The following is a 26,633-nucleotide window of genomic DNA, read 5'->3' on the forward strand; positions in this document are numbered from 1 at the left end:
AAGTAAACATATGGATGATAAGTATTTCAATGTAGAGCTAATTTTAAAAACCACGCTTAAAAATTTACTATTGAACAAAAATATCCTACCTCAACAACCAGATTATAAATATTGATTTCCTCTCTATCAAACAAGACACCAGTAGTTGTAAGCACTCCAGAAGTCCTGCCCATCTCAAACTTCCCCTGACCGTTGAGCAGACTGAAAGTGTACTGTTGGTTCAGAGCTCTATCTGCAACCTGCAACACTGTCAAGGTTTTCTCCATGGGGCTGTTCTCATGAACACTGGCTACGTAGACTTCTTGTGTAAAGTGGAATGGGTGCTGGACAGGTTTTGATATACTGATGTTCAATAATGCTTGTGATCGAAATACCCCGTCATAAACTTCAATGGTTAAAGTGTAGGCATCGCCAATGTCAACCTCATTATCGATGTACACTGCTCCAGAGAATTTACTGATTCTGAAGCGTTTCTCAGAGTTTCCCTTCACAATGGAGTACTGCAACTTCGAATTGATCCCTGTGTCTGCATCTGTTGCTACAGTCTGTGAGACGATAACATCTTTGTACGTTGGTAACAGAACCTCTGCTTTGTAGGACTGAGCACTGAACTGTGGGGGTGTATCATTGACATCATTTATATAAACAGTGACCTTGGCAGGGGAGCGTGATCGTAGCTGGGGTTTACCCATGTCCCATACTTCCACTGTCATTTCTATTTTACTGATTACTTCATGATCAATCTCTACAGCTGTCCTTAAGGCACCAGTGTTAGGATCAATAATGATAAACTTTTTGGCAAAGTCGTCTCTGATTTCATACATTAAAATAGCGTTAAGGCTTGAATCTTTGTCTGTCGCTTTTACAACCAATGGTTCAGCCTTTCCATCAAGAACTATGCTGCCAACTTTAGCACCCTCTGTAATATTACCAACATATTCCATATGTACAAATTCTGGGGCATTGTCATTTGCATCAATTACATGTACAAAGAGGTAAGCTACGGCATAGGAATGGATTACACTTGTGCCTCTGATTGTCAAATTAAATCCATGATCCATTTCATAATCAACCATTTTCTTTGTAAATATGACACCTGAATTAGGATTTATCGCAAACACGTCTTTTTCATTTCCCGCTATAATTGTGTAGATGACACTTGATCGACAATCTGCCATCATCGTGAAAACGTTTGTGAACACTGGCTGATTCTCCAACAACTCTGTCATGTATTCTTGTTTATCAAACCTCGGTGGGGCATTATCAGACATGGTGACCACGATAGAAACTGTTGCCGTAGTACTTAGTGGTGTTTCACCCTGGTCAGTTGCCATTACAACCAAGGTGAACTCTGACTTCTCGATATTTTCAAGCTCCTTTGCAACGGTGACTGTCCCTAAAAGTGGGTCAATGTCAAAAGTTCCACCAGCATTACCTGAAATTATACCAAATAATTGAAATTAAACATAAATATTTCACTAAAATGTTATCACAAATGGAATCAATGTTTTCATTTCAACAATTATACATTTGCAAGGTGCAAAAAAGATTATACAGAGCTTATCTCTTTTTGGGTAAAAAATAGTATAAAAGACTATTAAAAATTTGAACATGTTACTTTGAACAAAAACAAATAAAAGATGAACAAGAGCACCGCATAACGGGTGCCAATGCTCGGCTGCGGGTGCAGTTTTGAATAAATGAAAGCTTGTCAGCATTTTTAAATTTTTGTTTAGAGGTCACAGTGACCTTGACCTTTGACCTAGTGACCCAAAAATGGGTGTGGGGTGTAGAACTCATGAAGGTGCATCTAGATATAAAGTTTCAAAGTTGTAGGTGGATGCACTTTGATTTTAGAGCAAAATGTCAAAGTTTTAGCACGCCAGACGGCGCACGCTGGACGGCGGCAACGAGCTGGCTGTGACAATACCTCTGATTTTCTCCGAAAACAGCAGAGCTAAAAATGAACAGTAACCATATGTTGGAAATGGCTCTTGATATGTGTTTATTGCTTTTGTTTAACATTACACATCAATGGTGACTGGCAATTATAAAAACTGACATTTAAATGAAATTGAAATCTAGCTACCGAGTCTGACACTGTTAGTTTGCACAAACAAAATTTGAGTTTTAAAAACAATGATTGCTCTTTGTTGAATTTCATTTTCAACATTGAGAGCTGTTTATCAAAAAAAAAATTCATCAGAAAACATTTTCAGAAAGTTTAGTGAAAATTAAATTAAAACTGTATGATTTAAAAGAATAAAACCATGAATGCACTGCCTTTCTTACTGCCCATTCGCCTGCCAAGGGCGTTCCCATTACAGTTCCATCAAGAGAATGGTGTATAAAACGTGAACAATTCAGTTCAAACATTGAAAAAGTCAAATGTATTATAATATCCACACAGTATTTTTATTCTGAATAAAATCTTTACAAAGTCAATGTTAACATTTTCATATCAGATACAGCAATACCATGCTCAGTCTTCAAAACAACAGAAGGCGATCAATTATGCAATCTGTTAAATTACTGTGTAAGGTGATACATATTTTGTCCCACTGTTTAATTACTGTGTAAGGTGATACATATTTTGTCCCACTGTTTAATTACCGTGTAAGGTGATACATATTTTGTCCGACTGTTTAATTACTGTGTAAGGTGATACATATTTTGTCCCACTGTTTAATTACTGTGTAAGGTGATACATGTTTTGTCCCACTGTTTAATTACTGTGTAAGGTGATACATATTTTGTCCCACTGTTTAATTACTGTGTAAGGTGATACATATTTTGTCCCAATAAAATAACCTTGCTCTGGAAAAACAGAGCTTAATGCATGTGCGTAAAGTGTTGTCCCAGATTAGCCTGTGCAGTCTGCACATGTCAATAGGGACAACACTTTCCAGTTTATTGCATTTTTGGTTTAAAGGTAGTCAATTCTTAGTGACAATCCAGTTCAAGTGGACTTAACTGATAAGCCTGTGCAAACTGCATAGGCAGATCTTGGATGACACTTTACCAAAATACATAAAACTCTGTTGGCCCAGAGATAGGCTCATTTACATATCACCAACAGCAGGCAATTTGTTGACCACAACATTTTTAAAATTCACTTTCCCCGCCCACAAAAAGCCTGAAGGCCATGCAGTTTACAAACAAAAGCAGTATATCATACACACATGTTAGGCATGCCTGATGAAACCAAAGAAAAATAATAAACTGTAAAAATTAAATGGTCTGAATTAGTATGTTTTATGATTGGTAATAATTTATGAGTAGTTTTATTATAATCATCAATAATTATTAAATAATTAAATGACCCCAAAATGCATCAGACACAAATGTTAGGCATTTCTAATGAAACCAGATAATACTAGTAAACTGTAAAAATAAAATGGTATGTATTTTTATGTTTTATTTTGGTTATAATGTATATGTAGTTTTAAGAATCATCGATAATTATGAAATAAATAAATGCATCATATTATTATGAGATGCTATTGAGCAAAAATAATTATTGATATGAAAACCTGACAGTTTACATTAAAATATATTGAGCGTATATTTCTCAATATTAAATTGTTCTAATTACGATGTATCTGTCAACAAACAATACATCAGTAAGATAAGAATTAATTTATGATTCTGTCATGTCATTTTAAAGTTAAACAAAACAAATAACCTGATTAACAATAAGTTAAAGAACATAAATTTGGACAGTTTTCATTCATCAGCATTGTGAAATAATGCCTGTATGTTTTTGATTGTTATGTTTATACAAATAGTAAATTTCAATAATTATTCTTTGAACATCAAATATATTATCAAATTGATAATTAATCAAGACAACTGACATAAAAAAATGTATAATTATCAATCAAGGGGTTCGAGCGTATAGAACGGTTTCAAATTAATTTGTAAAAATCAGTCTATTATCATTCAAAAGGATGCACAGAGATATGCATCAATATAAGCTAAATGCACCAAACATTGAGATATATCTGCCTTTAAACAGTAAGGTATAATTTTTCAAAGGTTTCAATTGTAAGAAACGTATCTACTGCCTATCTCTGTGATTGCGCAATACCTTAACGAAGGGTTGACGAGTACAAAACACAAATTAATTCATTATCTGCTAACAATAGCCGATTGTGGTCAAAGACACAAGTGCACTTAAAACATGCCAGCATAGTTCATTCACAAGTTGTCTTTACAAGGCAATCAGAACATTAATAAACTAATTGTAGGAATACAAATGGATATAACTACTGAAATCTTGAAGTCCAAGGGGGTATGTTTGGCTTGGTCTAAACAGACATTTTAAAGTTATCTTTTATTTGCAGATGTACTGGGTGATAACCAACCATTTGGTTTTGCCTTTTTCTGTTTGAGTCTTAATTAATTATGCCTGGGAAGAGTGTTTTGTGGTTTCTTTTTATGCTTTTTTGTGTATTATTTTGCCCCAGTATAAATAAAGACCACAATCGGTTAATATAGCCTTCAAAAGCTCCCTTGTATTGATTAACTTGTATTAAGCCACAAAATGCTTTGAATTAAGTCTTTAGCATAAAAATATTTTCAGAAATCAGTAAAATAATGGTGATAGTCTTATGATTTACAAGATTCTTTAACAATCTTGTAATTTTTATAAATTTGATAGCAAACCATCACACCTGAAACAATTTCTGACAGCAATTGTTGTGGTTTCAAATATTGGTAATCTTATTGGTAGTAAAATTCTTAAATAATCCTTAATATATATAGAATATACACAATAAATGCATCTTTTCATTATTTTTATGATCTTATTATTGATAAAATTCCCTAATAATCTTCAGAATATTTTTTTTTAAACAAACTTCATGCATACCAGAGACAATTGAATACGCGACTTCAGCGTTGCGTCCCTTGTCTTGGTCGATGGCCAAAACCTGTATAACCGAGGTACCAACGGCCGCTGTCTCAAACACGCGACCTCTGAAGAGCGCTGTGGGGAACTGTGGTGCATGGTCGTTGTGGTCGACCACATTGATGGTGACACGCGTGAAGTTCTGGTTCGGGTTCATGCCTTGATCATTGACCATCACTGTGAGATTGTGCTGCATTTCCACCTCTCGGTCGAGTGGGTTACGAACAACTACTGCACCTGGATGCATCAAGGTACATGTAACAAGATTGTTAGACATAAGTGTTTATTGATACACTTGGTATTCATGTGTATTTATTTAATGAAAGAATTAAAGGTTCATGGAATGACCTCCAAACATTGTTAAAAGCTAAACATTGTAAATGTTAATATATTAATGTGTTAAAAATTATCAGCTCATTACACATCAAAGAAACTTATAAACTTCTTTGACCTAAATGGAGTTGATAGTGAGAGGAATCTGCTCCATGTGTACAAATGAGCATAATGGTGCACATGTACATTCAATAAGTGATTTAGTAACTTGAGGACAAAGAAGGCATAAATGCAGGTCAATTTTACCAGCTTGTCCATACTAATCATTTTGTATGATGTATATTTTAAATCAAGTAAGGTCTGCGTTAAGTACCATGGACGCATCGAAACAAAAATGTCTGCTTGTATAGGAGGAGAAAGGCGCAGCTGTGTATTTGGAAAAATTTTAAGGTGTTACAGCACTGTAACTTAGCAAATTAACAAACTTTTTTCAAACAATTTTCCTTAGTTTATCGCCATTTGCAAATAATATGGAGCCTGGTGCGGCGCCGTGTAACTTAGTAAAATCGTGCACTTTGGCCTCAAAACTTCACAGATGTCACGATTTAGCCTTTATGTTTCAATTGTTTTTCAGGGGGAGCATGCCCCCGTACCCCCCTAGTAGTTTAACGCGTTTGGCCCTCGCAGGCCTCCAGCACTTAGAGCCTGACCACTTTAAAAAGTCCAACGACGGCCCTGAAATAACTCATGGAAGTTTCATTTCAATTAAGGACGCATTAATTAGGGAATAAAGGGTACTAAATATATATGAGCCTCTGGGAGAAGGGGGTTGAATGCATGTGCATAAGGTGTCGGCAGTGTGCACAGGCTAATAAGGGACAACACTTTCAGCTTTAACTGGTTTTTTGCTAAGAAGAAACTTCCTTTAAAAGCAAAATACCATAAAAGCAAAAAGAATCTGATTAACCTGTGTGGACTGCACAAGCTGTTGTGACACTTTACGCACATGCATTAAAGCCCTTTTTCCAAAATCCCAGAAACCCCTACCAGTTTCAGCCCCAACAGCAAACAGCTGCAGACTGGTTTTGGAGTTGCAGCACTCAGGCAGGGAGTAGATTAGCCTGTTGTTGTCTGCGTCCGTGGCAACGACCTTGAGCAAGGTTGCGCCGACCTCAGTGCTCTCTGGAAAGCTGCCCTCGTAGTGCAGTGCAGAGAACTGGGGCGTGTTGTCGTTCACATCTAAAACCTCAATGTGTACCTGAAATACAAGTAGACAATTACTGATTGATTGCACACTACCAAAATTTATTAGCACAGGCTAATAAGGGATGACATTTTCTGCTTTAACAGCATTGTTTGTTTAAACGAAGTCCTTCCTAAAAAACAATTATTCATCTAAAAGCGTGGAATATGTCAAATATGAAGTTAACACAGTTAATGACTGAATCTGACTGAGCTCTGTCAGTTGTGCAAAGATAGGGACACAACTTTATCAAGTAAGTGCCTGCAGAAGTAATTTATGCACAATAAATGACAGAACTTTCTGAGGAAAGCCTGTCTTGCCTTTCAACATTATCAACACCATGTTGAGAATTTATCATGCAAAGTTCATCAAACATCAATTTCATGCTCAATTATCTCCTATTTCCCTTTGGATCCATAAAACAGAATCATTCTAAATGGCTGAAGCAAAAACGTGTAAAGATTCATTAAAATGCTCCAGTTGCCTTGTTCTTGAACCAATCCTGTACAATTCACTTATTGCTGCAAAAAAGATTTGTTTGAATGAAAACTTCTGGAAATCTAAACCCTGAAAATTCTGAAACTTGTGATATAGCAAAATTCATGACAGAGTAATAAATAAAGATCAACTCTAATGTTGTGCTTGTTTATCATGCAATGCACAGAATATAGATATGAATGTATTAAAAACTGGCCAAGGGTTGGCTAAGATGGTGCTGTTATGACAACACAGTTTCATAAACCTGAAGGCTAAATCTTTATACTTGTCAACAACAAATCAACAGCACAGTCTGGTTATTTTTTATAGCTTAGAATTTCAACTCTGTATAAAACACAAGTTTAATCATTATAACATTGTGGAATGATTTTCTAATTAGCTGTTACTTTTTTGTGCGAAAAAAATGGCATGTACACCTGTAAAACTTTTGTTTTGTTTTAAAAATTGGAACAGCCACTGGTGCTATGTTTTTGATGTTGTTCTTTTATATGTATAAATATTTACTTCCGTCAATAATAACAATATATTCAGATAACTATATTTCACACATTTATATCAACAAAGGAACCAGATTTCAAGTTGTTCAGTGCACCTGGTGGTCTCTCTAAAGATACCTGCAATAATGTCTCTATGAAAAACCAAATGAGCACTTTGTTTATGTATCAAAGACATTGGGCGCATTAAATTGTCTCATCTTGATTTTGTTTTGATGATACCAATAATTTTACATTTAGAACTTTCCTAAGTTGGTTTGACTTGTTTTGGAAACTGCAAATTTAAGCTTATTGGACAGTTGCATCACAATCTGCAATCAATTAACAACCTTTAAAAACCATGATTGTTCAGAAATATATTTTAGCAAGCAAGATTGTTACAATACTTCTAATGATCAGTTTTTGTTGAAAATTTTGTGTGGGATTCGTTTATAGCAAAGATTATAGCTGATTAATTTATTAAGTATCTTTAAGCATATTTTTCTCAGAAAAATATTAATCTAAATTTGAAACTCTTTACTCAGACTCGTATGATAAATCTTGATATATATTTTGTTAATTTAATTTATTTGGTAATCTTTATTAGGGGATCTTACTTTTGATGACATTAAGTTGATATACTCATTGTAAGAGATGTCCATGGATAATTATCATGAACCCTCTCGTGGGAACTTTATACATTTTGTGTATTTATTTATTTATTGATCTTAGTTTAGATATGTTTTATCCTTAGATATTCCTTTTATATTTGTGTTTTTAATTTGTTGGGGATTATTTGGCCATTTCATTAAAGAGACTCATTTTACTGTAACATTACTTATGCAAGACTATGCTGACATATTAAAAGTACACCAAAACTACACCAGAAGTACATTTAAAAGATCAAAGTCCATCTAAATTAATGTCTCATGCATCCATGACTGCAACTTCTCATTATAATAAATATCTCAGAAATAAATATCTTGGACAAAACTAAGTAATTTACTATGACTTAAGGATGAGAATTATGTAACACAGCATGGCATAGTATAAATCATTCTCCATCAGAATATAATAATGTATTTTCATATAACTCTGCTAATTTAATTAAGTTGTTAATTTAATTTTTTAGCAGATGTTTCCGATATAAGATCACCAATTACTTTGTATGGATGTATGGACAAGATATTTAAATGATCAACACTAGTCTTATAGTCTTCCATTTTTTTTTGAAGACATACAATCAACTCGACCTGTTCAGAAACCTTACATGTTTTGCCTTCACTGTTCATTATAGTGAAAGCCTTTCAATACAAAAATCTATACATAAAGCCTCAGTAAGCATCTAAAATGTACATTAAAATCTTAAATGCCCACATATCTGGTGTAGGTTTTCTAACACACTAGCTGGGCAATATCATTTACAACTCAACTGAAATAAATAACCAATCAGGGATCCTAATTCTTCAAATCCACATCATTAAAGTTATCTCAAATCTTCGTAAGGAATCTAAATATGCCAATTTCCGGTGTTTATTTGCAGATACTTTAGCCTATTCAAATATCATTACACTTAAATGCAACAATCAGCCAGAATTTAAATCAAATATCAACACCCATTGAAGTGCTATAAATTATTTTCTGGCTAAATAAGACCTCTTCAAACCAATTTTATTATTTCTACTTTCAATATAAGAGCTACATAACCAATTCCAAAGATATGATATATCTTGTATGAGGAAGTCAACATGGTGTTGTTTATACAAAAATCAAAGATTCTAAGAGGTCATTAATAGAACCATTTTCTGTATTAATAATTGCAATTTAGATAATAAACAATTAATAATACTTTAGTCAACCTGTTTATAGTAAATACTGGACAAGATTCTTAATAATATGATGGTTAAAAAATGATACAGAATATCCTTGAGAATACCAAGATATGTTTGGTTTGTTTGATATATATGGACAGATATTTATAAATCTGACAAAATCAGCTGTAACAGAGGAAAGCAAAACTTGATGGCTGCTTCCAAGGAAAAAAAAACAACACCATTGAATACCAAGAATTTGAAGGTCATATTTTGGGTTTCGTAGCTGGAATTAAGTTAAACATTAATAAATGAATAATAAGTATTGTTAATAAATATGTTCCTTTTTTCTGCATGTAACTGAATGATTGAATAATCGTGTTAATTGTTCTTTCTTACTTTATGTTTGTTCCATATTTATTGCACAGGTACTTTTCAAGCAGACAAAAACAAGGATACAGCTCACAAAATCATTTGAGACAATTCTTAAAAGTGAGTCTGATGAATGATTGCTTGTAAAAATAGGCCCTCTGATTATGCAAACCAAGGTAATTAATTCATTCCTCACAAGCAATTTATACATCCTTGCAAGGATATATTCGGAGACACTTGCTGGTTTCTTACAAAATAAAAGTCATAAATGTTTGTATCATGGGGCCAAATGATAGCGAAAATTACAATTTAATAGTTATTTATGTTCCTACATGGTGTCATCTAGTTTTAAGTATTGATTTTCAGCCTGTTTTTGTAGAATAATCAGTTAAATGGCATTCTAGGGCAAACTTCCACTTTGTATGTCAGCAGTTAAAGTGGTGTGTAGCCTTGTTAAATGATGCACACATAAGATGCAATCAAAAATCCACTCCAGAAGCTTAGCGTGTGCTGAATTACGTAAAATATCTTCATTTTCATCTTAAACTATTGATACATGACAATTTTATAAGAGCATGCAAATGTAATACAAGTTAATTAAGCCCAAATTCTTACTGTACAGTGAGTACATAAAACCCGAATTCAAACTGTACATCAATGAAGCCCATCTTCTTATAGTATTTTAATTTAGCTCAAATTCTTAATGCACAGTAAATTAAGCCTAAATTTTTTCTTTACAGTTAATTAAGCCCAAATTCCAACCATACACTAAATTCAACATGGCAGCCTTATAACCCTAAATTTATTCAAGTCCAAATTCTTACGGTACAGATTATTAAGAAAACATCCTTACCATATAGCAAATTCTATCTTAATTCAAACATTACACTAAATTAAGTCTGACTTCTTATTGTACAGTCTAAATTAAGTCAGAATTCTTAACACACAGTAAATTAAGTCTGCATTCTTATTGTACAGTAAATATAGTACGAATTCTTACCATTCAGTACATTAATTCTGAATTCTTACTGTACAGTAAATTAAGAGTGAATTCTTACCGTACAGTAAATTAAGTCTGAACTACTGTACAGTACAGTAAGTCTTTATTCTTACAGTACACATAATTGAAGTTTGAATTCTTACCGTACAGTGAATTTAGTCAGAATTCTTACCAAAATTAATTCTGAATTCTTACCGAACAGTAAATTAAGAGTGAATTCTTACCGTACAGTTGTCGTTGTGCACTCCATCTGTGACCTGCAGGGTAAGGTTGTATGCTTTCTTCCTCTCCCAGTCCAGGGGCCGAGCCACCATGAGAATTCCTTCAGTCTTGCCGATGTAGAACTGATGGTCAGGGTCTCCATCTGAATAAGGCAAGGGGACACATTTATAACAGCATGGTAAAGTATGCAATATTCAGCAACTGAATCAAAGCTGCTAAGAAACTGCGTTTGGCTTCTACCTTGATTAACTCAGTGTGATAGCAACAGAACATAACAATTTTACAAAAACAATGGGTTTGGTCATAATAATAAAATAATTGCATAAAAAAGGGCCATAATTTTGCAAATACTGGTTGCAGCAACAATTCCTACATTAAAAATCAGCTACACAATATTCAGCTGTTAAAGTTTAAGCAAAATCCACCTAAAAGTTAAAGAGAATACAAACAGACAGACATACAAGTGCCATGCTAAATATCATCAATTTATAGGGGCATACAAATTCATTAATTAAAATGGAATGTGTTTCAAGTTTGAAAATATCAAATTGAAACAATGTTTTCAGGGGCATACTGTGCATAATTACCCATTGAAAATAATTATATTAAAAAAACAGAGCTAGTTTAATTCATTCATAAATATGCAATTACAAATGCTGCAAACACCTGTGAAGGGTTGAACAAACAGGACCTTGAGGTAGGTGACTCATTGTTTTTAACCGACCCAATTTTTACTTGGCTGATATCACTTACATTTCATGGCGCTATTCCATAGATAAAAATTTGTAAAAAATAAATGTCTGTAAAAGAATACTTATTTCATCTTGTTTGAATTTTAAACACCTTTACTGCATCTGTACACACCAACTGCATGCCCATATTTGGAAATTTGAATGAATTATGGAACTTTTATATACCCCAAGGGTGAAAATAAACTGGACAAAAGCGGAGCGTGAGGGTGGTTTTGAAAAAATCTGTATATTTTTTTTTAAGCATGGAAAGTCTACCTACAAATTTGCATGTAGTTCAGTGAAATGATGCTGATTAGGAAAATAATTAATTAAATTATATTTGGATATGTGCCCATTAGGGATGTGCTACCTTAAAGTTATCTTTTAACACTGAGTCACATTTGCACCTACAATGTGCAAGCATATGAGAAGCCCAAATGTGCAGACTAAACAGTTTCTTCACTCTTTACTGGATCAGCACGTAAAAAACATATTGTTTACTTAGTGGGGTTCTATTTAGTCTGCTTGACAAGGTACTGAACTGAAATCACCTGTCCTGTTTGTTGACTTTTTATTTTTTGCAACAGTGAATTTGACCTTTACCTAAATGACCATATTAACCCACACAAGGTCAGTGTGATATATTTATTCATACTAAAGTTATTGAGCTAAATGATTTTCTATTTTAAGCAAGCGGTGACCTTGACTTTGACTCAACATGTCCTAAATACAATCTCAACCAGATCGCCATCCAGGTTTGCTATATGCAAAGTTATATGAAGATTGGCCAAAGAAAACTTAATTATTGACTAGGAAGCTCTGTTTGCTCTTTTTCTTTTTTTAGTAAAGATGACCTTCAAGTTGACCTGACTGGCCCCAAATATGCAATCCCCAAGTTAAGCCCTTATGTAACTAACCTCACACAAAATTTGAGTGAAATATCTTCATAAAAAATCAAGTCATTGAGACGCAACTGTTTTTCAATATTTTTAGTCACAATGACCTTGACCAACAAGTCAATAATCCAATCCGGACTGCAAGCTTGCTATATCCTTAGCTTCATTTAGATCAAACCCATGCAAATAAAAGTTATGACCAGAATCCACCTGTTTAACCCTGCCTCCTGACAAATCCAGCCATCAACAAGCCATATCCCAAGCAAATAACAATAATGTTCAAATATTTAAAAAAAAAATAATTACAATTTAAGGGAAGGAAGTATACTTTAACATTGAAAAGAACATTTCCATAATCAATACATCTTATAAATGAACAAAACATGTCAAAAACCCATAATTATCAAAATAAGCATCAATATTGCAATTGTCGTTCAAAAATTGGAATGGATGAAATATGGAACAATGGCTACAATGAATTAATGAAATATGGAACAATGGCTACTGTCTATAAATAATTTCATACTTGCAATCCACCTGCCATATTGTTGCATTTTTTTGCTAAGATTATATTGGCCATTTAATTATGATCTAGTCTAATTGCTGGTCTCACACATTTCTGATACTGGCAATGATGTAACTTTTTCGTGGCGGCAATATGGCGTCAGTGATGTAACTATTTCCTGGCGGCAATGATGTAACTTTTTCGTGGCGGCAATTTGGCGTCAGTGATGTAACCTTTCCCAGCCGCCTCAACTATTTTATGACAGGGACTACCGTATTTTACCATGTATAACGCGCTACCATGTATAACGCGCATGCGATTTTTTAAAGCCAAAATGGAGAAAAAAAAGAATTCAAGACCAAAAACCCGAAAATTTGGCCGAAAATGGCCGCCATTCTTATATTGCGCAATCATTTAATCTGAGTTTTTCGGGCGCTTAATTTTTTGTTTTAAAGTAGGGAGCGTTTATACGATTAGGAGCATGGGTTGCATAGCACTATATTTTTTGATAATTTTTAAGATTATTCTCTCGTTAACACCGATATGTCCTTATTGCTGCGAACTGCGCTTGTTTTTAAAGACCCCTGCGCGTTAAATTCGAACCACCATTACCTATTACTCACATTTGAACAGTGTAACATTTTCATTACCTGCCGCTCACAACATCGTATGACATCTTCTTCTGCAGACCCGCAACATCGCAATGTCCAATTTTACGCAAATCGTCCGTGGATCCCATTTTATTTTTCATCGACTTAAATATTTCCCCATTAAGAGATGCTCCCCATTAAATCCAGTTTGACCCGGTATTTCGCGCCTTCACTGCGTCTAGTTGATATTATAGTGAGACAAACAATACACCCGAACCCTCAATTCCATACAGTTGGCGTTATCGGCGTAAAGCCATTTGACAAATATCATTTGTTTGTCTCTATTGAAAGAAAATAAAACGAGTCTATATCTCTATTGTTGGTTTGTAACCTACGTAGTAAATAGGCACAGTAGCATATTTATGCAGAGATCGGAAAATCATTGATAAATGTATTCGTCGTTTCAATGCTTAGGGCCGAGTAATTTCGGCAAATCGGAACTCAACCTACGTTAAACACTTGCTCAATTAACCGTTGAACTCCACCTCCGTTCTCTTCAAAAGGTTCGAAGGCGGAGCTTTGCACGTGCTATTATTTAATTGGACGATTGCCATTGAGGAACAAACACACAATTGGTTCAGCATGTTGATTGCTAGACAAAGGAAGCCAATTTTGTCAGCGAGAAACTTGTCGCTTTATTGCTGCAGACAGGAAGCGGCTTTCCTTTGATGACGTCAAACTGTCAATTCACATAGAGTGCAAATTTTCGGAATTGCTAACATTAAACTTTGGATTAAATTATCAAAATAAAGCAAAAGCGAAGTTGAAAAATATGATTGAAATAATTAGCCTCAGTTCAAATAAGACGTTTTGCGTTGTAAATCAACGAGTTTTCATGACAACAAAAACTTTAACAAACAATACCGCGACGCACGGGGATCGATATACCTCGATTTTTTTTAATGAACAATCAATGAAGAAGTGTGAAAACACCAACAAAGACATTTTTTTCATCTTTTAATTTTTGTCAAAACTGTTACTACCCCGTTCATTCCTAACCTTTCCCGCTATATGTTGTTTCGACAACGGCCCCTTCAGTCTATAACATTATAGGGTGTAGTTTTCTGCAATAACAAAAATGGCGGCAATTGTGAAGATTTACGATTACGAAATGGATTTTCTGCAATTTAGCAACCAGGAAAGCGTTGTGTCAATGTATTACGCGCACTGAATTTTTATTTTGAAATTTGAAGGTAAAAAACCGCGCGCTATGCATGGTAAAATACGGTATAAAAGGCCTCGGGAAACTTTGGGGGGGGGCTTTTGGATTTAAAATGAAATAGGATTTAGAATGTTTAGGAATGGAATTGGCTGAAATTTAAGAGATAGAACTTAGAAAATAAGAAATTAACTTAGAATGTTTTAATATGATGTATATATTTGAATGTTTGACTTTTGTTGAAAATGTTGGAAGTAACGTGTGTACTTGTATATGCTATAAATAAACTGTTGTAGTAGAATCAAATGACTTATTTAATTTCTACTAGCTCAGCTATATAGTGTACAAGTTACATGGAAATTTGTCCAAATGGACAGGTGGCAGCAGCCGCAAATAAGACCACAGGTTCTTGACTAAATTAAAATTTAGTTGAGATAATTTGCGCAAAGTTTAACTTTGATTACTACCGTCGAAGTTTAAATTTTGCGACAATATCATGAACCATTAAAATCATCCATTAGTCTAGATAAGAACAAAAAAATCTTGTAATTGTTTTAACATTCCATCATTGATGTTCCATGAAGACACTTGTCAAGAAAACATATTTTGACACAATGGAATGTATGCAAAGATTGCAACCTTCATCAAAAGGATTTAGTGTATGTAATTCTCTGTAAATATGAGATTGTGTGCCATCTCAAATGAAAGATAATGTCCCAAACTGGAAGATGAATATGTCTTCATTATGACAGTACCAAATATTTAACACCATGGCAGAGTGTTTAGACTGGGATCTCTATAAACAAATGAGTTATCAAATTGCAAAGTAGTTTTTACATCAAATGGGCAATTTAGGTAAATGTCTTGGTATCTTTTCAAAAGAATGGAACTGATTTAACAAGAAACCATCCGTTGGAGATGGGTGATGCTCCCCAAAGGTTTTTTGTCACAATATTGCACTATATATTCAGATAAAAGGAAACGTCTAGTAGTTGGGGGGACGTTGGGGGGACAAGAATTGCACTATATGTACAGTAAATGCAAAATTTCAAAGGGCCATAACTCTGTGAAAAATCATCCGACCAGAACCGGCTGATACAATGCACATCTCCTCTTGGTAGTGAAGCTTCCCATTGAGTTTAATTGAATTCCGGTCATTAATGCTGAGAAATAGCCCGGACAAAAATTGTGCACAGATGGACGTACACACGGACAGACAGACGAAGCGGCGACTATATGCTCCCCCAATATATTTGTTGGGGGAGCATAATAAAATAAATGTAAATAAAAATCTATTTAGTTTTAAATGAAAGTTTCCAATACAGCTGTGCACGATTTATATAGAGATGCATAATTATATTGTGTAGGAACTTAAAATATCACGAGTAAGAGTTATGCAGATAAATGGACCTTCTTCAACAATGTAATATTTAAGCATGTGTTGGTGTCAACATTCCAATTTATTTATGAAGATACTGGATGGAAAAATGTAGAGTAAAAATTCAATTAGTATATTTAAAAGAATCAAAACAAACAACTGCATGTAAGCATAAAGAATGAAATTTCTTTTCAGAGGTCTGAACACTGATCATCTTTATATTACCAGAAAATGTTAAATGTTTAAATTGATACTTTACATGAAAATAACAACAGTCAGTTACAGAATGGTTCCACATATTGACTGACCAACAATCGCCATTAAGTCAGTGCCAGAAACACTTGTCAAAAATGCCATCTGCATTTGACACATGCCCCTGACACATTCCCAAACTCAATATTCATATGTTGCCATAATTGTTGTTTTCCAAGCTCATCATTAAATTTTCCATAATTTCCCCATCAAAGGTATCATACGTCACGTGAGAGACAATATTCTAGAGAAGCTGCAAAATAAATATATTTCTAGATATTTTCATATCTCTGATAACATCTTAACATAAAAACCTAAACCTAAAAACCCAGCAACATTTAAAAGGACACATCTGTTCATATTTGCAAAGCATTCTATTATACAAATAAAATACCGTCAGCTGATATTTACAATGAAAATTAAGCATGTGTACATTTTCATCAGTGTGCAACAGGACTCTATTTGCAGTTAACATAGCAACTGACTCATAGTCAACAAAACAGTGGTTTCAGAAGGGATAGTTTGATGTACCGTTTAACCCTTTCCACTCAGAAGCAAAGTGAAAATGGCTATGTACAAACAGCATAAAACCAGAACAGCCTGCGAGCAACTCGCAGTCTGTTCAGGTTTTATGCTGTTTGCTGCTTATCAGTATCTAAGGGTTGGAAATAAAGCCTTTAAAACTTGAATATACATTGTAGTAAGAAAGGTCTTAAATTAAATATAACTTTCTAATTGACTACAAATGACTGAAAAAACGCATCTAAGTGGTATGTGTCTCGATCAACAGTTACTGGTGGTCAATTTCAAGTGCCTAAAATACAACAATTAGAGGCAAGTTCAATGAAAATCCTTCAAAAGATATGACAGATAAGGAGCAGACACAAAAATAGAGCTCAAAGGTTTGTAATTTAAGTATGACCTTGACATTGAGAAAGTGTGACTGACTCATGCCCTCTGCACATCTTCTTAATGTCCTCAACATTACAGGCAAGCTTATTTAAAATCTGTCAAGGGGTAAAAGAGATACCTATTGAGAAGACGCCAAAATGTTGACTTACAGACATATTGACTTACTGACAAACAACTAAAGGGAATTTCTATAATCATTCTTCTGCTTTTTGGGGAAGGTTATTAATAAATGTCAAAACACACCAAGACTGTATTGAAGGAGTTTTTTATATTTTCATGACTTTTTCACATTTATATAAGTTGTGTATATGCAAAATATAGTATATATCAATATTGTGTGAATTCAAGTCTGAAACATAAAATACATAATATAATATCAAATAACCATTATTTGAGACTTTTATCATAAATCGAAGTACAGAAAAACTTTCAGGGCTGAAAGGTGTCCAAACAACAATAATGTTCCTGTTGTTGTTGTTGTTTAATATGAAGTGAGTTGGAAACAGCACCCTTACATAATAAATACAAGAATTGGTTGTTAAGTTAAAATTACCACAATATTCTCCTCTTGAAAAAAGTGTGCAATCTGGAAATCTGATGTCTGTTTCATGTCTATAAATAGGGATCAGTTGGGTGCTGGGGCTCTTTACATGATAGTGGGTGGGAAATGACAACAGGTGTTACAGCTCTATTTACATTCCATGTGGTCTTGGAGGAAAGAAAGAAAGTGGTGGCATGTTTGTAGAACCTGGGAAAAATACAACCTTTACAGCCGGATGAGCTTTTTATGCTTAATATGCACAGAAATGTTTACAGTTTTCGTCCTTAACCCATTCCCCATTAGAAGCAAAGTGAAAATGGCTTTTGCAACCAGCATAAAACCAGAACAGTCCGCGAGTAACCCACAGTCTGTTCAGGTTTTATGCTGTTAGCTGCTCATAAGTATCCAAGGGTTGGAAATAAAGCCTTTAAAACTTGATTCTAGTAAAGAATATTTTTAGTTCAATTAGATTTTCTAAGGGACTTCAAATGCATCAAAGTGTGTTTATAAGAGGTAAAGGGTAGTAATCCTTTCCCACTTAGAAGAAAAGTGAAAATGGCTATTAGCAAACAGCATAAACCAGAACAGCCTGCGAGCAACTCACACCCTGTTCAGGATATATGCTGTTCGCTGATCATCAGTATCTAAGGGTTGGATATGAAGCCTTTAAAACTTGAATTTAGTAATAAAGGTCTTAAATTAATTGAATTTTCTATTGGAATACAAATGCGTCAAAATATGTATCCAAGTGGTAGAGGGTTAAGCCAAATTTCGCCCACAATTTATTTTTAGAAGATTATTGATAACCATATCAATAGGTTTCAATGTTCAAATCTGCATATAAAATGAAATAACCACACTATCAGATGATTTCAATTTTCATTTTAATCTTTCAAGAGATAATAATGGCATTACAAATTGCAGTTTCTATATTCAGCTTTCATTTCAAAACATGTTTAAAGATTATTGGTTGAAATAGTGAAGTTTTCATGATGCTTGTGTATTGTCAGATAATTGATGTTAAAATTCTGATATTTTTCGCGTAACAAGATGAAAATGAAGCTAGGAATTGAATTGAGGCAATAGTAATTCCTTTGATGAAAAATGAAAATTCAAAATTAGCGTATTTCTACTCGGTGTCCTGAAATCAAAGATGTATGATTATTTGAAAGAAAATACAAATTCTGAATTAAAGTACTTCTAGTATGAATTATTAACTCAAGAAAGTATGATCATTTGCTTTGATGTTATTATATCTATACCGACACAATTATAGAGTAAGAGAAAATTCTCATCCAAGACAATTTTCAGCACATGATAATAATCATAATTATGTGGGTTAATGAACCTTTATCATTATGTTCTTCACACTTACTTTGAAATTACTGAAACAACAGACACTAGTTGCACATAAACATGGCACCTAAACATTATATAGGGCTTATTAACCCTTAATCGCTAGGGTAGAATATGTTGGATATCTATACAAGATACCACTTATATAAGAAGATTCTCTGATTCTATGGCACCAGATTGCTTGTGAAGTTAGGGAGAGGCAAAGAAGACCCTCCAAAGAAAGATTTATTACAACAGTATGTCAAGAGCTGGAGATATTAGAAAGCCCCAGGAGAGCAACTCTTATTGAAACATGTGTGCTTTTGTTTCATCAATCATTGTTGGTATAATCTTATGTCACTTTGTTCATAAAGAATTTACCATTAACAGAGATGCAGCTTGTGAGGGAAATAAGCCAATGTGCCATGGCTGCATACTGCGCCAAGATGTTAACGGACGACTTATGACCCAGTGATCAGGGAAAAACTGTAAAGCGCCTTTGAACGCACATCTTGAGTATGAAAAGGGCGCTATATAAATGTGGTATAATAATTATAATAATAAAGTTAGACGAGGCAAAGAAGACCCTCCAAAGAAAGATTTATTACAACAGTATGTCAAGAGCTGGAGATATTAGAAAGCCCCAGGAGAGCAACTCTTATTGAAACTTGTGTGCTTTTGTTTCATCAATTATTAGTGGTATAATCTTATGTCACTGTGTTCATACAGTATTCATCAATAACAGAGAAGCAACTTACAAAAGATCATCACAAAGTTTTTTCTCTGCAGTTTTTGTTCAGGGGAGGACATAGTAGGGCTGGGTGACAAGGGGGATCATTTAAATAGTATCCCTTTGAGTGTGTACACAGTAAAACATTATAATGATACAAACATACTTGTTTCAAGCAGTTTAACTCCCATTAATCTCAGAATTGACAACTTGATAATAAATATTGAATTATGTCAGATAAATGTTGAATTGCAATGTTTTTTGCTCAGAATCCTTCCAATATTGTGTGCATCTTTCTTCCTTATTCGAATGCCATTCAATAATCGTTTTACAATATACTACATAAGCTTTCTCCAAGAAGACATTCCACTCACCAACAATGGAGTAGAAGAGTTCATCCCGGTCCAAATCCTGGGCCTGTATCAGGTCAATAAGATGGCCGACCCGGTCGTTCTCCATCACCCGCTTCATGAGATATGGCACTGAAAACTTGGGTGGGTTTGGAGACTTCTTCAGTCGCTCCACTACCTCGATACGCACCTTCACAGTGGAGCGTTTGGGCTCACTGGGACTCTTGTCTGAGGCTCGTACCTGGGGAACGCCCACAGGCAGTTAGTAGCACCATCAAAGTAATGCTATCTCATGCTTACAAAGGGATAACTACAGATGTTTCAGTTGTAAATTGTTAAACTAATGCTTGTAAGCAGCTTTCTTGTAGATATTTATGGGATTTGTATTGAAAACCATATGTCTGCAGGAAACTATTTGCATTTGATAAAAACTGAACGGAATAATGTTTCCTGGTATTGCTTTTGATAACATATGTGTGGGTCTCAGAGAATGCAGTCAGCAGCCATCAGGATGTAGTAACATATCAAAACCTGTAAAACATTGAACATTATTTATCACTTAATGTACTCACAACGAAGTGATGTACATCCCCGAATGTAAGATCATCAGTGGCGAAGACGACCCCCGACTCTGGATCAATGGTGAAGAAGTCAGAATCGTCCTTCGCTCTTCGGATATCAAACTTGATTTCGCCATTTAGTCCCTCGTCGTCATCCCAGGCTAGGATCTGGAAGACAACGATGTTGTTGCCATGGTGAAGGGTTTCAGGCACCTGCAGACGGTAGAGAGGCTGGTTGAAGGTTGGCTTGTTGTCATTGTCGTCCTGGACCGTGATGAAGACTCGAGTCTCGTACTTTAGAGGTGGCTCTCCTTGGTCGGTAATCGTCACCTGAAAATAAAGGAATACCGTATTTAAGGACATCCATCAATTACAGGCCAATATAATTAATTTTCAGATTATTATTCATCACTAAATGCCTGAAAAGTGTGTGACACAGGAACACAGTATCAAAGTGTATTCTGCGTAAAAACACTACTTGACACGTATTTAAGTTATCAGATAAATATCAAACAGTAAACTCTTCAATATTATTATTACTCATAGTATTGATAACAACTGTTATAATAACCTGGTGTCATTATTAAGTTTTTTCCAAACTAGCATCCATTGTCATTAAATTTTGCGAGAGCAATTCAGCCACATATTAAAACTTTTAGACATTTTCCAACAGAACAAAAACTGCACTATTAAATATACTGGTAAATGCAAACACTGTCTGAAACTGATAGGCCAACAATTAAGATTAATTCACCAGCTACCAACAACAGCCCCCTTGTGTTTGCACCAATTCCAAAACCCTATGTGTCCATCTTTTATTGTCAATTTTTACAGCAAAATTAGTTTTGATGCCCACACGCTTCTGTTGAAAGCTCAATATAATGTCTCAAAATCTATTAACAAAACATACTTCTATAGGTAGATACATGTAATGTTAGTAATAGTTATGGAAATGCAGTAGAAGCTTGTTTTCCCATGTTTCCTAGCGTAAAGGAACCACCATCACATATAAGACAGCGTGCTTTGTTTTCGTTTTTAGAGTTTTTGCCAACCCATGATGAAAACTTAGGGTCTTTGAGCCAACAATCATTAAATAGTGTCTGTTTACTCATGCTGGTAATATGTCTATCTATGTGTGCATTATATTAAATCTGAAATTAGAAGAGTAAATCAATATGTGATCTGTGATATATGGTTGGTTAATACATGCAAATCATGCAGTTAGGAGCAGAAGCAGGTCTTCTTGATAACTGAAATAAATAAGCAAAGTCAGTATAGCTCTTTCATGCTGCCATCTCTAATGAATCAGCTCTGGGGGTAGGGTTGCAAAGCCTTTCAGCCTTCAATGATACAAAAAATTAATCAAAGATAAAACAAGAAATGTGTTTGTCAGAAACACTATGTCCCCTACTGTGCCGCTTTGAAGCTATATATTTGACCTTTGATCTTGAAGGATGACCTTGACCTTTCACCACTCAAAATGTGCAGCTCCATGAGATACACATGCATGCCAAATATCAAGTTGCTATCGTCAATATTGCAAAAGTTATGGCAAAATGCTAAAGTTGGAGCAAACAAACAAACAAACCAACCAACCAACAGACAGGGAAAAAACAATATGTCCCCCACTAAAGTGGTGGGAGACATACAAATAGATAAATTAACATTTTTGAACATGCTTTACACATATTAATGTTTTATGTACATAGAAATAGTCAAAACATTTCAAATAAAACATATACTGTTGAATCCACTAAAACAAATGATACCTGAAGACTGCCATAGCCACTAAATAACTTCTGCATCGACCCAAACTTTATATTTCCCTGACTTTTCACTGTCTTTTCTGAAATTTCGTTTTTCACTGACCATTTTTTTTAAATTCCCTGACTTTTCACTGACCTTGAAAAAAATCAAATTTCCCTGATTTTTCAAGTTAAGTGGCAACCCTGGTGAGGTGATAGCATGTTTTATTATATCCATGCACATGATTATTTTATAGAAATTAAGTGGCTTTGTTGTGTTGGTTTGGTTTTGTGCAATTTTTTCTTGTTTCTTTCATTTTTTATAACACAGTTTAATATTTGTAAATATAAATACTAATAACAAATTCTGCTGCATAACTCTAAAATTTGAAATTAGGGGATACATGCACCCTCAAATAAAAGTTGCAGTGTGAACACAATAATATTCTTTCACATGTTATTGTCACAGACAACAGCCTTTAAGCACACCATTTCCTGCAACAGGCCCTACTGTGGGCATCCTGTCAGTTAGAACCCTACACCTGATTGTCATAATCAGCATTGTTTGTTGACATCTATTGGGTACCCACAGCCTGTTAGTTAGAACCCTACATCTGATTGTCATAATCATCATTGTTTGTTGGCATCTATTGGGTACCCACAGACTGTTAGTTAGCACACTACATCTGATTGTCATAATCAGCATTGTTTGTTGACATATATTGGGTACCTACAGCCTGTTAGTTGGAACACTACATCTGATTGTCATAATCAGCATTGTTTGTTGACATCTATTGGGTACCTACAGCCTGTTAGTTGGAACACTACATCTGATTGTCATAATCAGCATTGTTTGTTGACATCTATTGGGTACCCACAGCCTGTTAGTTAGAACTCTTCATCTGATTGTCATAATCAGCATTGTTTGTTGGCATCTATTGGGTACCCACAGACTGTTAGTTAGCACACTACATCTGATTGTCATAATCAGCATTGTTTGTTGACATCTATTGGGTACCTACAGCCTGTTAGTTGGAACACTATATCTGATTGTCATAATCAGCATTGTTTGTTGGCATCTATTGGGTACCCACAGTCTGTTAGTTAGAACCCTACATCTGATTGTCATAATCAGCATTGTTTGTTGACATCTATTGGGTACCCACACTTCACAACAGCATTCCTGGCCTTGCTGACAAAGTTATGGGATGCTTTATTAAAGGCTTGTGCATACGTAGAATAAGTAATTGCTTATATGCATGCAAGAAATGCATATTCATAAATCTGCAGATCAATGTTTAATTATAATTTTGTAAATTTTTGGAAGGACATTATTTATGGGGAAAAAGGTTTTTTGTTCACAGACAATTTTAAGTGTGTCTGGTGTTACAATATGCTTTCAAATTATAGTTCAATATATGCATCAAGAACACATCATTTTTTGTATTTATCACATACAATCAATACAATATACCATTGTTTCCCCAAACACCATCAGGCAATCATTTGATCATTCCTAATAACAACTTTATTACATAATTATCTCAATGAAGCATTTGTTTCCATATCATTTTAATAATTAAGACATTATAAATGCTCTTTAAGTAGCCCAAGTGCATGCAACAATAATTTACTAATTACAGTAATGAGTAAAAATATTCAATACCGCAATGACACTCATCAAGACGCCAAGGTTGTGCAAGACATTATTAATGCCCCTTAAGTAGTTCAAGTGCATGTAACAATAATTTATTAATAATTACATTAATGAGTAAAATCATTATAATATTGAGATGACAACCATAAGGATGCCACAGACTTGCGAGACGTAAAGTAGGGTGCAATTAATTAACAATACATCTTAATAATTATTGTCTTGTATTTGCACCAACATGCATTAATAATATATTTGCAGAGATGATTAATGACAACAACAAAAAAGATAAATTGGAATAGAGAAATACTTTAGCTGCATTTAGCGAAATCAGGTCTTTTGCCATAAGCAGCCAATTGGCTACAGACCAATTGTTCTTGTTTAACCCATGAAAAAGGATCATCAGTGTTCCCTTGTGAGTCATGAAGTTTCACAGAAAATCATGTTAAAATAATGTAATTTAAACATTTTTTTTAAATAAGCTATTTAACCCAAACTAGCCTTTAACAAGGCTATTGTCAAGCAATATGGTCCCCTACTGGCTCCACCATTGTCAGAAATTCCACCATTTTTAGATTATTTTTTTTATTTTTGGTTGCCATAGCAACCACAATTTTTTGACATAGGAACAAAATAAAATGACGTGCATCATGTCCATATTGCCATCTATCCATGTTGCAAGTTTCATGAAAAAATATTAAGAACTTTTAAAGTTATCGCAGGATCCAGAAAAGTGTGACAGACAGACAAACTGACAGACAGACAGAGCGCAAACCATAAATCCCCTCCGGTGAAACCGGTAGGGGACAAAAATGCATGCTTTTCAACCAACATTTTTTCCTGTAAAAATTGGAAGCAAATCTCTGCTTTTTGCAGAATTATTGCAAGTAAAAACATAATTCTGCTTCATTATTCCCACAGAACACTATCGCATTGCATCAAAATCTCATCAAGTTGTGAAGGCGTGCATTGTTATATAAAAACCACCAACCATCAAACAAATCTTCTCATATGCAAATGTCATTTGCCAACAGATTACAAACTATTTTCAGATCATTTGCGGATCGTTTTTTCCGGTAATATTGCAAGTTTGTTATCTGAATTGAACTGATATCCCAGCAACAAGTTCACAAATGAGAAACTATCTTTATCAAAATTGCTAAAATTTTGATGGCAATTAATCCAAATTGTTAACACAGATATACATTTTCCATAACATTATTTCAGTGGGAAACTGTGCACCTCCTTCTCAGAGTAAGATAACTGTATTTTTATACAGGGTTTTATTTTCTAAGAAACATACAAATGCACACTTCAAACACCCACACTTCTGACATGCACACTTCAAACACCCACACTTCTGACATGCACACTTCAAACCCACACTTCTCACATGCACACTTCAAACACCCACACTTCTGACATGCATACTTCAAACACCCACACTTCTGACATGCACACTTAAAATGCCCAAACTCCTGAAATGCACACTTCAAACACCAACACTTCTGACATGCATACTTCAAACACCCACACTTCTGACATGCACACTTCAAACACCCATACACTGACATGCAAACTTTAAACACCCAAACTTTTGACATGCATACTTTGAACACCCACACTTCTGAAATGCACACTTTAAATACCCACACTTCTGACATGCACACTTCAAACACCCACACTTCTGACATGCACACTTCAAACCCACACTTCTCACATGCACACTTCAAACACCCACACTTCTGACATGCATACTTCAAACACCCACACTTCTGACATGCACACTTAAAATGCCCAAACTCCTGAAATGCACACTTCAAACAACCACACTTCTGACATGCATACTTCAAACACCCACACTTCTGACATGCACACTTCAAACCCACACTTCTCACATGCACACTTCAAACACCCACACTTCTGACATGCATACTTCAAACACCCACACTTCTGACATGCACACTTCAAACACCCACACTTCTGACATGCACACTTCAAACCCACACTTCTCACATGCACACTTCAAACACCCACACTTCTGACATGCATACTTCAAACACCCACACTTCTGACATGCACACTTAAAATGCCCAAACTCCTGAAATGCACACTTCAAACACCAACACTTCTGACATGCATACTTCAAACACCCACACTTCTGACATGCACACTTCAAACACCCATACACTGACATGCAAACTTTAAACACCCAAACTTTTGACATGCATACTTTGAACACCCACACTTCTGAAATGCACACTTTAAATACCCACACTTCTGACATGCACACTTCAAACACCCACACTTCTGACATGCACACTTCAAACCCACACTTCTCACATGCACACTTCAAACACCCACACTTCTGACATGCATACTTCAAACACCCACACTTCTGACATGCACACTTAAAATGCCCAAACTCCTG

At 34.7% G+C, this 26,633-nt stretch overlaps 1 protein-coding gene across 3 annotated transcripts in view; it reads right to left on the reverse strand.

The window, feature by feature from the left end:
- The window catches only part of LOC127879704 (protocadherin Fat 1-like), a 148,872-nt gene that overhangs the window by 47,230 nt on the left and 75,009 nt on the right, over nucleotides 1-26,633 (reverse strand). For all 3 annotated transcript variants that reach the window (XM_052426699.1, XM_052426700.1, XM_052426701.1), the window contains exons 5-10: nucleotides 20,816-21,133; nucleotides 20,268-20,484; nucleotides 10,807-10,946; nucleotides 6,233-6,443; nucleotides 4,874-5,149; nucleotides 90-1,435 (exon numbers count right to left, since the gene is read on the reverse strand). In XM_052426699.1, the coding sequence (XP_052282659.1) occupies nucleotides 90-1,435; nucleotides 4,874-5,149; nucleotides 6,233-6,443; nucleotides 10,807-10,946; nucleotides 20,268-20,484; nucleotides 20,816-21,133 (2,508 nt within the window). The remainder of the gene's footprint in view (nucleotides 1-89; nucleotides 1,436-4,873; nucleotides 5,150-6,232; nucleotides 6,444-10,806; nucleotides 10,947-20,267; nucleotides 20,485-20,815; nucleotides 21,134-26,633) is intronic.

The sequence above is a fragment of the Dreissena polymorpha genome, chromosome 4 (genome assembly GCF_020536995.1).
Source record: "Dreissena polymorpha isolate Duluth1 chromosome 4, UMN_Dpol_1.0, whole genome shotgun sequence".
Classification (NCBI taxonomy): domain Eukaryota; kingdom Metazoa; phylum Mollusca; class Bivalvia; order Myida; family Dreissenidae; genus Dreissena; species Dreissena polymorpha.